We start from the raw sequence: 15297 nt of genomic DNA on the forward strand, positions 1-15297 counted from the left end.
AATAATTCTAACATCTCCCGTTTGTACATGTATAGTCATATCAATTTCCAACATTATCTATACCACGCACAGGATTTACAATATGCACTCTCAATTCTCTTTCCTAGCCCTCAAATGCTTTTTCCATTTAAGGTTTAACACATGAACCATATCATGGCTATATCTGGTAGCCTAGAAAATGTACACGAGACTCAAAATTTCTGTAACTAAAAATTCTTTGTTACAAAGAATTTCACCAGCTAACTAGGCCTACATATAAAAATAGCTTGTATATATAGTTCGCTTTCTAATTCTAGAAGAAAACAAAAAGGTTCAAATTAATTACAAATTATATTCTTACTTTAACCTGTTTTAATTTGAACTCTATATATTAAGTCTTATCTTTCTTTGTTCCTCAAAAAAAAAAAAAAAGTCTTATCTTTCTTTTATTTCAGACCTTCAGTTTTAATATGTTTTCAATATAATCAATATTTTTGTCTAGTTCCATCTTATCTTGCCATCAGTTATTTATTTATTTTTAATACTTCCCAAAATAATGTTGTTTTGGTGGACTTAACTAAAAGAACTACATTTGTAAAATGAACAAAAGTTAAAAGTCTGAAATGGAAAAAAAAAAAAAAAAAAAAAACTCAGTCTTCTGAGCAACTAAAGGAGGTTTGTAAAATAATTAGCTTAGGAAACATGCAACTATACTAGAAATTAAAATTTCACCCGAATCTTAATCACATTCTCTTGTTCTTATATTTGCCACAAAAAATTATTGAACCTAAACAAAAATGGGGCAACTGAAAATTCAGAATTGGACTGACTCCAAGACCATTGCCATATGATCCATAACCCTTCTTCAGTGGAGGATTTTGATAACCAATTGAGGAAGGAGATTGTGAAGGCTTTATTGTTGATACCAGTGAAGTTTTCTGCCAATACTGCTTATGATGATGACCTTTTTGTAACACTGGCACTGGCTTAACATTTGCTGTAGTTCCAGTTGAGTTGCTTCGCAAAAAAAGTGGCAATAAACAAAAAGCATGCTTGCATACAGTTGTAAAATTCACACTGGAACACAGCTTGAATCTCCATGAACCTTGCCTCTCATTTGCTTCTTTATGACTAGTACTAATCTTGGTTTCTTCTGAATTATCCTTATTCAGGCCTTCAATACTAGTTGCATGATCATCATGAAGAACAAGCAGTGGTGGTACTGGGACAGAATGATACATTTGTTTATTCGAGAAATTCTTTTCTTTGATTTTTATAGGAAGAAGCTTTCCATCGACGAAAAGCTCATCAGCTGATGATGGTTCTTGATGGAAGTTTTCAGAAATGCAAAAATTGAAATCAGTGCTAGAACTCAATCCTGATGAGTCTAATGGAAGAGAAAGTTGTTGCTGTATGGGCATGACATCTGATAGGTAAAGATCATGAGAAAATGAAATTCTAGGACTAGAATCCATGCTGGGATTTTCAGGAGGAGCTCAATGGCCAGAGGTAAAAGTTGTCAGCGTGATTTTATGGTCATAAAGAGAAAGTATATCCAAACCTAACAAGCAAGGAGTTGACTTGAAGTCTTAGCATTCATAGGAATTGCATGGAAGTTTGAATTATGGATAAAGCAAGCAACTGTTGAACGAAAGTGGAACCCAAGTTGATAAATTCAAAGACTTGTGAACCTTTTTGTTTTTGACCAGTCCTTATTGTACATCACTTCACTTCCATTGTACAGAACAGTTTTGAATTGTATCAGGATAGACCAAGTCTTCTATTGTTGCCAAAAAAGTTGCATGACACTATGCTTATGGTGTGGGGCATGAGGGGTTGTAATGGTAGTCCCTTTCGTTTCTGCTGACAACACTACAAAAAACGGGGTCTATAGCCGCGTTTCAAAAACGCGGCTATAGACCCCGAAAACGCGGGTATAACCTATAGCCGCGTTTTCTATGGCCGCGTTTACAACCCAGGCCTAAGCGGCGCAGCAACAGACCCTGCGGGTCTGTAGCCGCGTTTTTATAACCGCGGCTACAGCTCAAGCCTGAAGCTGCGTTTTTGAACCACGGGTATAGGCTTCGGGTCTATAGCCGCGTTTTTAAAAAACGCGGCTATAGACCCCATTGAGCCGCGGTTATTAACGTGGTTATAGGCTGTGGACTATAGCCGCGTTTATGAAAAATGCGGCTATAGCCCTCTGTCAGCTGAGAAACTTAGAACTATAGCCGCGTTTATAAAAAACGCGGCTATAGCCCTCTGTCAGCTGAGAAGCCTATAACATCTTCAAAAGTAGCTTGTCAAACCAAATGTTATTATGCACAGAAGATTTAGCTAGCTACTAGAAACCACCAGTGGAGGGAGGATCTAATCCAAGGATGACTTGAGGGGTTTAGCAACAAATTTCTATGAAAGACTTCAATGAATGAAATTTAATAAGCATCATTAGCTGACTCCAAAGATGGTACTTTAATATAATTTGTTTGCACAGATAATACCAGAATTTGTTACAGACTTGTAATCTAATCCTTTCATAAAATGCAGCAAACTCCACCAAAAGGAAATTCATACCCCACATCCACTCTGTGGTTGATGTATCATAATACGTGCATTTGGCATTGCATAGCGCATTCCCTTTTCTCCACCAGCAAGAAGAAGTGCGCCTTGGCTTGTTGCTACTCCAAAACATACCGTGCTAACCTTGGGCTTAATATGAAAACATTAGTCAATAAATGCTTCCAAAGTAAGAAATTGAAGACCTTTTTTAAAAAAATATTCAAAAAGAAAAAAAAAAGAAAGAAAGATGGATGTTTACAAAGTATAATGCACACAAGTGGAAGATGGAGTACATGCCTTTACAAGTACCCATATAACATCTAACGCTAATTGTATAATCTACTGATGACTAGGAAAAAAAGCAGGTCTCAATGTGCTTGTTTCTCCCGAGAACACAGAAGACAAACAGCTAAGCCTAACAGGATCATATTAGTAGAAGGGAAGGAAGACTGTCAAGTAACTTTTTACAGATTACATGCAGATGATATTTGCAGTTAATCTATACACTACAGATATCATGACCTCTTTTAGCACTCTGAAAAATATCCAAATAGAGTTACAAACACACAAACATTATCAGCCCAATCAGATGTCCCCCAAAATCTTTGCAAATGTCCCATTATAAATAAGTAAAATAAAAATAAAGTACAGTAAAAATAAGCCAGAGAGTGAGAGACAGAGACAACATATCTTTTTGTTTCCTTAGTAATCTTCTTTCTTTAGTTTTCCTTTCCAAATGTTCATTTTACTCCGTTCAAGTTCATTTATGTTTAGTTAGTAAAATGGTTAAGCCTTTCTGGAATAAACAGGCACGACACTAATATCTATTTGGCATCTTAGTTACCTTCATGCTCCTCTAATTATATATCCTTGTTCTATTTGGTTCTCCTCCTATTTATCCTGTTCTTTTCCTTTCCAATTCGTTTATTGTGGAGAAGAAGATGGCCAGGCCACCTAATGGCAAGTACTAGCATCACATTCAGATCTATTCTATATCTAAGCTGTCTTAATAAATGGATCCTGATACATTTATATAGGATCACTGATTTAATAATTTTTAGTCACTGATGACTGCTCATTACTTGTTCCATTTGGGATTTATTGCGAAAAAAATAAAATAAAATAAACCATGTGATTGATTTGTACTTATCAATTTTAGATTGGAGATAATGGCTTTTTTAAGGCTTATAGTCACAATCATTTCATATAAGGAGACACTCAGATATTGTGTTTTTTGTTTATTGGTATGTGAAACACACAGTCAATATGATCTAAGCCCACAAACATCACCTTCCACCCACTCTTGTGGGCTAAGGAGTGCCTTTTGAGCCAGAACACATTGGGTCATTGGCCAGAGGCACTCATATATAATATTTAAATTTAGTCAATATTTGTTCTCACCTTTTAAGTTCAATATTAATACCAGAGTGGAAAGATAAAGTAACTAATATACAAAGGCAGCAAGAATTAATTAAGAAAAGGAGAGCAAAGAAATCATCAAAAAATGATTTAAATCTTACCCAAGACATGCAATCATATATTGCCAGCACAGAGTACGTACTTCCACCAGGGCAGTTCAAATACACCTGAGAGGGTACAGGACTATGTCATAAACTGTAAAGAATTATCTTTATCTTAGAATTTTGATCTCACAGCCCCAACACATTGATTCTGAAATTGAAAAAACAAAATAACACTGTCAACACATAGCCACACCAAAATATCTGCATCCTCATCAATGGTTGCCAGAGTCACAAGCTGCGATATGACTCGCTGAGCCACCTGTGAGTTGACTGGCTGCCCAATGAAGATTATGCGATTCCTGAATAACACCGATGAGGGATCCAAAAGCCCTCCTGGGGTCATCACAGCTGGCATTACAGGTGGATTCCCCTTTCTGGCTTCTATTGCATCATAACTGTACATCAAAAACAGTTTAAGTAGCTAATTATTCCATTAAATGGTTTTTTTTTTTTAAGAAAATTATTCCATGAATTGATTAAATCAGAGAAGCAAAAAACATAGAACCAGATCAAACATCTATAACTATAATTGGGATCTTTCAGGAAGCCGAAGTATAACACAGGTATATGTAACCTGTTTCCTAATGAATTTGTGAAGATAAATAAACACAAATGTGGCCCAGCTGCAATGCTTTTTCCTCAAACCAATTCCTACCTGTCCTTGTCAATTTTTAAAAACTTCTAATTTTCTATCATATGGATAATGGATGTAATATAATCATGGCACTGCAAAAAAGAAAAAAGAAAACCTCTAAGTGCAATACTCTCCAAAGGAAGTGATCACTCAAAAAGCCATATACAGTCACTACAATAAATGATTATAGACAACACCAGCACATAACACACACACACACACACACACACACACACACACACACAAATAGAAGGGGAGGAAAAGGAGTACACTAAGTACTTTAAGCGAAAAAGGGCACAAGCAGTTCACCTTGTACTGGTACCAGGAAAATCCTTCTCTTCATGCTTACTAGGTAACCAACAAGTTTTACTGGATAAGCCTGTACACAACAATTACCTTACATATTACAAATCATGGGAATCATTAATTAAGAAATCAGATGGAATTGGCTCAGACAAGGCCATACTTTTCAATCAAATTAGGGGCATTGAACTCAAATAAACTTGTCAAAAGTACAACTAAACTCAAAAAGACAACTGGGTCATCCCCAAATCTAGTTTTAGCATTATTAATTAAGGTAATTAAGAAATCAGATGGAATTGGCTCAGACGCAGACAAAATTTCCAATCAAATTAGGGGCATTGAACTCAAATAAACTGTTCCTAAGTTCAAATAAGCTGAAAAAAAGCCCTGGGTCATCCCCAATTCTAGTTTTAGCATGATTAATTAAGGTAATTAAGAAATCAGATGGAATTGGCTCAGACCAAGACAAAATTTTCAATCAAATTAGGGGCATTGAACTCAAATAAACTGTTCCTAAGTACAACTAAACTCAAAAAAACAACTGGGTCATCCCCAAATCTAGTTTTAGCTTGACCTTTGCTACTTAAAATGCAGAAAATTCTTTGACTTTCCTACAATAATCTCAAACAGTAATTTAAAACTCGTGGAATTTAAAGTAGAAAATGAAAAAAAAAAAAAAGAATATTACCAAGTGTTAAAGAATCAGAGTATGGACCTGGCAAGGCAGAGACTATCGACCTCGTTGAGTTTCTGTAAAAATTTTAACGAAAATGCAATTCCAGAATTGATAAACAGCAAGTAAAAAATTAGAGTTTGAGGTGAATAAAATTTTAAAAATTAACATCAACATATATGAATATATATACCTGCGAGAAAACAAAGGAATGGACGAGGTTCTGTTACGAGAAGCAATTGAGAAGCTTAAAGGCACAGAGATAGCTGAAGCTACCATTTTGCACCCAGAGAGGCAGAGGCTTTACCTAGTGATAATAATAATAATTATGAAAATGTTGCCAAGGTCAAATCCTATTATCTATGACAAAAATTCCTCAACTAGTTCTTTTGAAAGAAAATAAAAAATTAAAAGAATTATGATCAAATTATCAATATACAAGTAAAAGAGGAACAAGATTATTTTCATTTTATTTATTTTACGGTTAATATTTTATCTTTTAAATCTAATCGTATAAAGATTGTCATGTCATTTAAAACTTCAAACAACATTATGGTTAACACACTTTTAAATTTTTAAATTTAGTCCAAATTATCAAGTGGAAAGAAGTGAAGTTTGAAGGGAAACTAAACACGTTGAAAAAAAAAAAAGAACTCCATGATAACAAAAATTAAAAATAACAGATAAGTATAACACGGAAGTAATGGAATATTTGATCTAAAGTCAATTTTCGTTGGAAATTGCTTCAATAGGTACCTATGTGAGTTATGATGCTAAGTGCTTGACTTTCTACGATCATTGAATCACTTGTACTAGTAAATAGCTAATCACGCTATATAGAGGCATCATCAAGAAGTGGTAATGAAGCATCATGCCAAAACAATGAAGTAGTCATAATCGCACAGCTTTTAAAAGATAAATACAAACTTTAGACTAAAATGTCATTGCCCTAATCTATACTTGCTAAAGATACCAATAAAGGAATAGGATTCCAATTAGCAATAAAGGTATTTCACAACTAATAATGACATGGAAAGCCAAATACTTTTTTTTTAAATAGGAAAGCTCAGATATAGATTGACCTAGTGGTAAGTAACAAGTAACAACTATAACGAAATATTGTGGGTTTGAGTGATAGTCCCTCACCCTTCCCCCATTATCTGAAAGTAGAAGTGGTAAATTGGAATATGGCCATGAGGCCAAGCAACGTTGACAAACAAAAGATGGTGGGTGAACATGGCAATCAAAAACTAGTATTACCTCATCCATGACTGTCAGAAATCTTAGAAAGTCACTAAAGAATACGAAGACTGCCTATCATGGCTTTAAAACTACCCTTAACACACAATATCAGACACACACACACACATGCTATCTCTCTCTCTCTCTCAAAATGAATAAATCACAGAGCAAATATGACTTAGTGTTGTCCTAGAAATTTATAAATGTGTGAACCTCATTATTTACATAAAATATTTTCAATTAAATTGTAAGCTTATTAACATTTTCATGTGTCCAACATATAACAAAGTATAGAAAGGATGTTCTGTTTCAATGTTCATAATCTATTTGTGGCACCTCACTAATGGCAGAATTACAACATAGGAGATAAGCATTTCGCTTTTTTTGAGGAAACCAACCTGTAAAGTGAAATTTCACTCAATAATAAGATTTTTCACCCTCCTTATTCAAGCTATATATCTATCAGTGAGAAAAACTAGATATGATTTATTCAAAAACTAGCCTAACAATCTATCAGTGAAACAAGAATTATTTTTTGCAGGTTAAAAATCATGTATTTGATGACCCAAATCAAAGCATGATCAAAATGTTAAACACTCACTATAAAAAAATTAACTGCTTCCCTTATAATCACAATCCAAGCAAGAAGAACATATATGTTGTGTTTAGATTCAGTTCCGTGTTCATAATCATAACATTAAAAAGTTAAAAAACAATTTGCTTCAATTGATTAATCAATAACTGAAATCAACATAAACTCTTTTTGGTTTTGGGTAAAAAAAGAAAAAGAGAGTCGTTAAAGGATAGAAGAGAACCAACCTTGGAGACGCATTCCAACTCGGCGAACTTGAAAGCGAGGCCAATCGACGACGGAGATTGAAAGACGAGGGAGGCCGTTGGATGGGTTGGGTTTGGAAGAGGAGGAGTCGGTGAGGCCGAAGAAGAGCTTCGAAATGAGAGAGAGTTTGGGTTTGGGCAGGTGAGTGAGAGAGAGCAGGAAGGAGTCGATGGAGGCTAGGAGATGATTTAGGTTTTTTTTTGCGATTTGATTTAGGGATGATTTAGGTTTTTATTTTTTTTATTTTTTTTTATACTAAATGTTGAAGCCGCGTTTGATTAAACGCAGCTTCAACATTTAGGAGCTGCGTTTAATGAAACGCAGCTTCAACATGTCTGGAGCTGCGTTTCTTAAACGCGGCTCCAGAAATAATGAGAAAAAAAAAAAAAAAAAAACCCTAGAGCCGCGTTTCTAAAAACGCGGCTAAAATCCTACCAGCCAAACGCAGCCTCAACACCAAAGAACGCAGCTTCAGTGCGGGTCTATAGCCGCGTTTTCTAAACGCGGCTATACGTGTTTCCTGGAGCTGCGTTTTTCATGAACGCAGTTCAAAACCCCTGTCTGTAGCTGCGTTTTACAAAAACGCGGCTAAAAAACGCGGCCCAAAAGCGCGTTTTTTGTAGTGCAATTCTATTTATACGAAAATAATTTTTTTTTTCTATTAATATTATTTTTATGACTTGTACCATGTTGTAAAACAGTGGATGCTCAAATTATCTAATTTGATTGTGAAAATAATTTTGGCTTGAGAAAAATCCAAAACAAATAATAGGAATGAAAGAAACCAACCCAACTGAAAAATAGACACAAACTAATGTGGTTTGACAATAGCTTATATCCATGGTAATCATGGATGAATTTACTATATTAAAAAGAGATTACAAAGTATTTACACACTCATATCATCTCTTAGCGTATTTGGAGGTAGCTTGGGTTGATTTGCACTTTCTCTTTGAATGAGCTCTAATTTGGTTTCGGCACTTAAAACATTCATTTATGGCTTGAGAGAAGTTTCACCAACGTGGAGAGGATTTGATTATGTTTTGTGTAGTCTACAAATTTTGCCAAGTTGGAGAATTGTTGTAGAATTTGACTCAATTTGTGATTCTTGCCTTTTGTATTAAGTTGAAATTTCAAATTTGATTTGGTTTGGGTTTTTTGGTGTGAAAGAAAAGTGTACATATTACTTGAATCCTTGTCCACTAAGGAAATGTATTCCTTGTCCACTTAGAAATGTACTTCTTATTTATTATGAAGAGCATTCATTGTCAACCAAGAAAGGTATTCATTGTCCACCAAAGAATAGGTATTGTAGTATTATAAATAGACTATACAACAAAGAATTTGGTGGTTTTGGCTCAAAAGTTCTCCCACTTGAGGAGAATCTTTGGATTAGCTTGAGAGAGCCCTAAGAGATTTTTTTTTCCCCCTTTCCTCTTTTTATTTGTGAAAAAACACTATTTGTGTGTATTAGGGCTTTGGGTTATGTGAGAATTTATTTACACCATCTTTATTATTTGTGAGTGTTTCTTTGAGTGTGTAAACACTTTGTAATCTGCTTTTGATATAGTAAATTAATCACTTATTACCCATGGATGTAGGCTATTGTTGAACCATGTAATTCTTGACGTGTTTGTGTCTTCTTCCTTTTTTTGGTTGGTTTCTTTCATTCTTATTATTATTATTTTTATGTCTTTTTTAAGCCCAAATTATTTTCATAATCTATCTTAGTATTTTGAGCTATCGCTATTACACTGTGATCCATTATCATACTGCAGGATCCTATCTTTTTCTTCTTTCAAATAACACTGTTTTTAAATTTTTACCATTTTTCCCCCCATTAATCATAGTCATCTCCCCATGATTAATTGTATACATATCACTTACAAACTGTGCTAGCCTACAATGGAGAATGCAAATATTGAGATGTTATGCTTTGTCAACTGCAAGACCATCTTTTAGCGAACTAGTTACCAACATCAGATGTGTTTATTATTATTATTATTATTTTGGGAAGAAGATGTGTTTATTATTGGTTTGAAGCATTAGTCCAACTAATTATTAATTGATTCATCCCATTAACATTTTTTTTTTGGGGGATGAAATCATCCATAAACATATGGTACTAGTAGGACTAGCACGTTTTAATCTTCCAATGCAGATAACAGAATGATGCGAGGGATAGAACTAGGAGGTTTTTGTACGTGTCCATAACAAAGGAAGAGAGGATTAAGAAAAAGATAGTCGTGCCCTCACCATGTACACGAGAACATGTGTGTGTACCTAAACCAACTATTATGCCCCCTGATTTTGCAAGAGTAATTGAAGCCTAACAAAAACTGGTCAGAAAATGAGCACATATATCGGATGGCAGCTGGAATTAAGTAACAGCTGAAGTAAGGATTTTAATTTTAAAGAAATAAATGCAACATAAGATGGTGCAACCATGAAGCAAGGGGGACCTGTTGTCCTAGAGCAGGTCACATGATTATCAAGTCTTTCCAAACCACCCATCCTTCCAAGTGTATGTCTACACTCTATAATCTCTTTGTGTGTATATTTCCCAAAAAAAAAAAGTGGGGGAAAAGATTACTTTGGACTCCACGTGACCCAAAAACTTAATAAAGTTGGGAAAAAATGTTGAGTAATTTATATAAGATATAAAAACACCACATAGCTTAAAAGTTTAAGCTAATAAGTTTAAACCTTTTATATATATTTTTTTAGAGTTTCAACTTTTGACGTCCGCTCCTCATGATAGCTTTTTATCATCAAACTAAAACACCAATCAGTTTTTGGTATAGGCGGGGATTAAACCCCAGATCTCTTATTCAACCATTAGAAACTTTACAAGTTGAGCTAGTTAGAATCCACTGGACCTAATTATATTTAATCACTAATTTTTGTTGGTTATTATTTAACGTGAGACTTCACTTACATATATACCCAATAAAAAGAAATCAATTATGAAGTATTGGCTTGATGATAAATAGTAATTCTTAAAGAACAGAAGTCATAGAGTCAAATTTTATCATATTTACAACAACAAAAAAAAAAAAAACTTGAAATTCGATTACTTCTATCTTTTTCATAACCTGAAAATTGAATCAACACCAAAGAATCTAGTAAGTGAATTTAGTTATTTACAAAGAATTCATTACATCTACACTATTGTTTAGTAAATGAATTTAGTTATTTCCAAAGAGGTTTTCCAACCTAAATGTCAAATTTAGTTTACCAGTAGAATTTTGGGATCTTCTTTGAAATATTTGTGGGTCTAGATGATGCAGAAACAAACATAAAAGTCCTTTCCTTTTTCTGAATAACAAACATAGAAGTCAGTGACTTTTTTATGGGCTAAAGTATTTGGATACTACAAAAGGTGACATTATTTCGCAACATGTGGGAGAGGGTGAAGCGGAAATAACAAGTTCTAGTTAGACAATAATAATACACTGCTTAAAACAGCAAATCAGTCAGGAAAAAGGTCCTTATCTTTAATACATTGATCAGTTTTCAAACAAGTACAACAGAGATGAAAAAGCAATTCATAAGCTCTCCCAATCAATAATTCAAAGAAAATTTCAAACTTCACTCACATACATGAACAACCATCAACCAACTACCTAATCTCCTTAGCTTAAAAAAAAAAAAGTAAAAAACCTACCTACTCTTAATCTTTTTTTTCGCTGAATTACTCTTAGTCTTTTTACTCTTTCTGTAAAAGAGTAAGAGATAAGAGAACTAAAATCAAACTATGTGCACCATGTGTGAGCAAAGACCAAAAGCATATAAAGAAGAACAACATGGGACAGCCATGAAAGCAACGGTTACCTGTCATCTTGTGTCCAAAGCATGTGCCTTTGAATTATGCCATTCCTTGTCCCTTCCTTCAAGCACCTCTTCATTTTGTCTTCTTGATACAAACAAACCCTTTACTCTTCCACTTTCCAAACATATTATAACTTCTTAATCACATGGAATATCAAGAAACATCTAGTAAAAAAAAAAAGACTCAATCCACAATAATTGCAAATTAGACATGAATTATTATCTCATTAGAGCAAAAATCAATCACTTTTTCTTATTCTTATCTTTGCCACTCGAGAACATTGAACCTAATCCAAATAGATTCGCTGAATGAACATTCAAAACAGGACTAATCGGAACACCATTTCCATAAGATCCATGACTACCTTTCTTCAATGGAGGCTTTAAGTAACTAGATGAAGCTGAAGATTGTGATGCTTTCATTGATGAATGTTTGTGAGAACTCTGCTTAGAATTTGAACCATCATTGGAAAATGGGGCTCGCTTAGCATTTGGTACAGACCCCGTTGAATTGCTCCTTGATAAAAGTGGTGGCAAAGGGCATAAGCTCCTTCCATATCCACTACCAGAGCTACTACTTCGCTTGAACCGCCAAAAGGACTTAGAACTTTGCTTCCCATCGGCTTCATTACTCGATCCCTTGCTTTCTTTGGAGCTCTCTTTGGCGCTCTCTTGCTTTGTAGTACTACTATCACTCATACTACGTGGTGGTGGCAATGGTGGATGAGACACATACTGATCTATTTGCTTTGTGCGAGCGACCTTTTTCTTGATTTCGGCAGGAACAATTTTCCCGTCAGAGAAAAGCTCGTCTGCAGACGAAGATTCTTGCTCGAAACTCTCACGAACACAGAAGTCAAAATCTATACCAGAACTCAAACCGGTCGAGTTTGATCGGAGAGGGTGTTGTTCAACAGGTATTATATTATCTGATTGGCAAAAATCATGAGAAAATGAAATTCTAGGACTCGTACCCATGTTAGAACTTTCAGAGTAGAGGTCAACAGCCATTTCTGAAAACCTTGGAAGAAAGCAAAAACAATTGACTGAAACCCAATAGTCTGAATTGCAAAAAACTGTCACATAAACACACGTTTGCACTTCGGAGTATTTGAAATCACAAATAGTTAATGAAAACTATGACGTTTTATCTGCAACAAAAGAAGCATTTAAAAGATTCAAACCTAACAAAGCTCACAATTAAAAGTCTCAGCAGTCACAAAAGAACACCATAATGAACTTTGAATTCTAGAAAACGATTGACATCTTGGAACATTAATTCCAAGGCTGGAAAAACTTGAAAATCTCGGAAACCTATGGTCCTAGCCTAGCTAGGAAGAAAAAACATATACATGTATATGAGATTGAAGTGTGCGATCGAGTTGGTGATTGAGACTGATAAACTAAAAAAGATAATCGGATATAGGCAGGAGACACAAATTAAGACTTAGCCTTGTGTGTTTGAGGGAGTGGGAGATATATAGAGTCGTGGTGAGAGTTTAAAGCAACAAAAGCCGGCCTCATTTGAGGTTTATAGTTAAAACTGCCTAGTTTTTCTGCTGCTTTTGTTGGAAATTGGAAGAGGTTGGCTTGCTGCTGACGTGGACGGAGACTATTTGACAATGACAAACGTGATCAAAATTATTATTTTTTTCTTTTTTTTTTACTCTCTTAAGAGAGAGAGAGAGAGAGAGAGAGAGAGAGAGAGACTTTCGTTTCTCTTATGGCTAATTATTGAAACGAAAATATCTTATAAACAAGTTGGGAAGTATGCCTGTTGTTTTGTTAAGAATTATAAACATTTCTATAGATGTTGATTATCTTTACATTTGATAAGAAAAAACTAATGATACATAGTAGTGCTTAAATTTATAGATGAGAAGCTATAGTAATAGTTTGATAGTAGGAGTGTTTTTTTTTTTAATTCAAAATAAAGAGAAAGAGATTTGGAAAAAAAATTTTTGAGATTAGGAGTAATGAAACCACAAATTCAAAAAAAAAAAATAAATAAATAAGCCTTAATAAAAGGGAAAAATGTAGAAAGAAAAAAAAATTGAAAACGCGATCTTATTGGAGAGTTGCAGCAGTTAAAATCTATGGATATAAGTGGTCATATTTTATAGACACAATTTTATGTAGAATTAGAAATATATTTTTACCGGCTTGTCCTCAAATTTTGTCGTTGCTTAAACTTAGGATGTATGAGTATTTTTGAACCATAGAATTGTTCATTCCAAATCGAAAAATTCTCTTAAATAGTAGTATAGAATAATCTTATTAGGTAATTAATGTTGATATATTGATATTGTCTCTTTCTTTTTTATCTTTTTAATATGATTTTTAAGTTTTCTTTGCACCAAGTACTGAACTTCTTTTGGAATTACGTAATTGGAGACCAAATTATGATGGATTGAAAGGTTGAACCTAACAAAAATTTTCACTTTTTGATAACCTTAGAGCACTCCCATCCAAGATTCCAAAAAAGTTCCATTTTATAATCTCAAAATCTACTTTATCTATTTTATCATCTTATTTTACAACTCATTCAACATCCCAGTTACTATTTTTATATACAACTCATTAAAATAATGTAAACTACACCATCAAATAATATAAAAAATTTAGTTTCTCTCTCTTCACTTCCATCTCTCTTTCCTCTCAACATTTTTGTCTCTACAGCAAACCCACACAACTCCTTCACCTAAACTCACAGATTTTTTTTTCCTGCAAAATTAATTGCTAGTCTGCAATGCAAACCAGTTTTATTTTTTTAGCAGAATTGGTTTTCTGCAATCCAGTTTTTTTTTTTTTTGGTCTGCAAACTAGACCACCCCCACAACCCAACAACAACCCACATCACAAAACACTTTGGAATCCACCATACCCACGGTCGCATCACACCCACACCACCATCAATCACCCACCACTACCAATCCAATGCTAATGCTTTTATGTTGCGACATAATAGAGTAACTAAATTATAATGACTCAAAAGATCAATCATAATAAAGTTCTCTACTCAAAAGTCAAAAGAACAATACTCTACCGCCACCTACATCGCAATTTGTTATGCCCTCTCACTCTCACCCTTTCTTTTTAAAAACATTTTTTCTTAACACGTTAAATTTTGTTATTCATATTTTTCTTTTTTTGTTGATAATTTGATAATTATAATAGGAAGAGAAAAAAATCATAAATATCTTCGTTGGAAACATTTGAAAGTGACAACCATAAGCTAATATTGTGCGTATAATTCTAAATTACAAGGTAAATAAATAAACATTTTATGGATGAGATATAAATATTAATTTTGAGCATCTTGATATCAAATACATTCAATAGGAAGCTATTAAATGAGAAAAAAGGTCTAATGAATTAAAATAGTGTGACATGGACTAAAATGACATTAGGTTTAACTTAAAAATAAACTGTTATACTATAGTTTTTTGAGATAGATAGATAAATAGTAAGGGAAGAAAAAGGTGGAGTTCAATTCACAAATCTAGAACACCACAAAAAATGTCATTACTCTAGTTTACTACTAAACTTTCACTTGAACATAAGTGATAGTTAATTTACAGATTTTATGAGATTCAATGGGTGCTAATGTATTTGATTTTCATAATAATTATAGGGATTCTCTTCTTTTTTGTGACTCCTGTTCACTAAACGTGAGTTTCTTTGATTTGATTAATTAATTAACTAACTAAATATT

General features: G+C 33.8%; 3 protein-coding genes across 4 annotated transcripts; all 3 read right to left on the reverse strand.

Annotated features, from left to right (window-relative positions):
- Positions 1 to 722: 722 nt before the first annotated feature.
- On the reverse strand, positions 723 to 1454 carry LOC142628508 (uncharacterized). The gene has a single exon (XM_075802594.1). It carries the CDS (start codon positions 1452 to 1454, stop codon positions 723 to 725), a length of 732 nt encoding a protein of 243 aa, XP_075658709.1.
- Positions 1455 to 2389: 935 nt separating this feature from the next.
- Positions 2390 to 7962, reverse strand: LOC142622620 (ATP-dependent Clp protease proteolytic subunit 6, chloroplastic-like). Of its 2 annotated transcripts, none has more exons than XM_075796136.1 (7): positions 7733 to 7962; positions 5865 to 5978; positions 5714 to 5748; positions 5005 to 5074; positions 4255 to 4456; positions 4059 to 4124; positions 2390 to 2688 (listed from the first exon to the last, which is right to left on the reverse strand). In XM_075796136.1, exons 2-7 carry the CDS (start codon positions 5948 to 5950, stop codon positions 2548 to 2550), a joined length of 600 nt encoding a protein of 199 aa, XP_075652251.1. In that variant the 5' UTR covers positions 5951 to 5978; positions 7733 to 7962; the 3' UTR covers positions 2390 to 2547. The 2 variants fall into 2 exon arrangements, with proteins under 2 accessions (XP_075652251.1, XP_075652250.1); XM_075796135.1 differs by having other exon boundaries at positions 2420 to 2688; positions 5687 to 5748.
- Positions 7963 to 11225: 3263 nt separating this feature from the next.
- LOC142642734 (uncharacterized) lies at positions 11226 to 13099 on the reverse strand. Its single transcript, XM_075817153.1, has one exon. The coding sequence runs from the start codon at positions 12591 to 12593 to the stop codon at positions 11826 to 11828; it is 768 nt and encodes a 255-aa protein (XP_075673268.1). The 5' UTR covers positions 12594 to 13099; the 3' UTR covers positions 11226 to 11825.
- Positions 13100 to 15297: the final 2198 nt, after the last annotated feature.

This window comes from Castanea sativa, chromosome 1 (assembly GCF_040712315.1).
Source record: "Castanea sativa cultivar Marrone di Chiusa Pesio chromosome 1, ASM4071231v1".
NCBI lineage: Eukaryota > Viridiplantae > Streptophyta > Magnoliopsida > Fagales > Fagaceae > Castanea > Castanea sativa.

What these genes read in the sequence shown, in the direction of transcription:
- LOC142628508 (XM_075802594.1), bottom strand. Translation starts at nt 1,454, where the DNA reads ATGGATTCTAGTCCTAGAATTTCATTTTCTCATGATCTTTACCTATCA.
- LOC142642734 (XM_075817153.1), bottom strand. Translation starts at nt 12,593, where the DNA reads ATGGCTGTTGACCTCTACTCTGAAAGTTCTAACATGGGTACGAGTCCT.
- LOC142622620 (XM_075796135.1), bottom strand. Translation starts at nt 5,950, where the DNA reads ATGGTAGCTTCAGCTATCTCTGTGCCTTTAAGCTTCTCAATTGCTTCT. An exon ending in ATTCCTTTGTTTTCTCGCAG is followed by an intron (nt 5,749 to 5,864) that starts GTATATATATTC and finishes AAATTTTTACAG; the next exon opens with AAACTCAACGAGGTCGATAG. An exon ending in TTTCCTGGTACCAGTACAAG is followed by an intron (nt 4,457 to 5,004) that starts GTGAACTGCTTG and finishes TTTGATGTACAG; the next exon opens with TTATGATGCAATAGAAGCCA.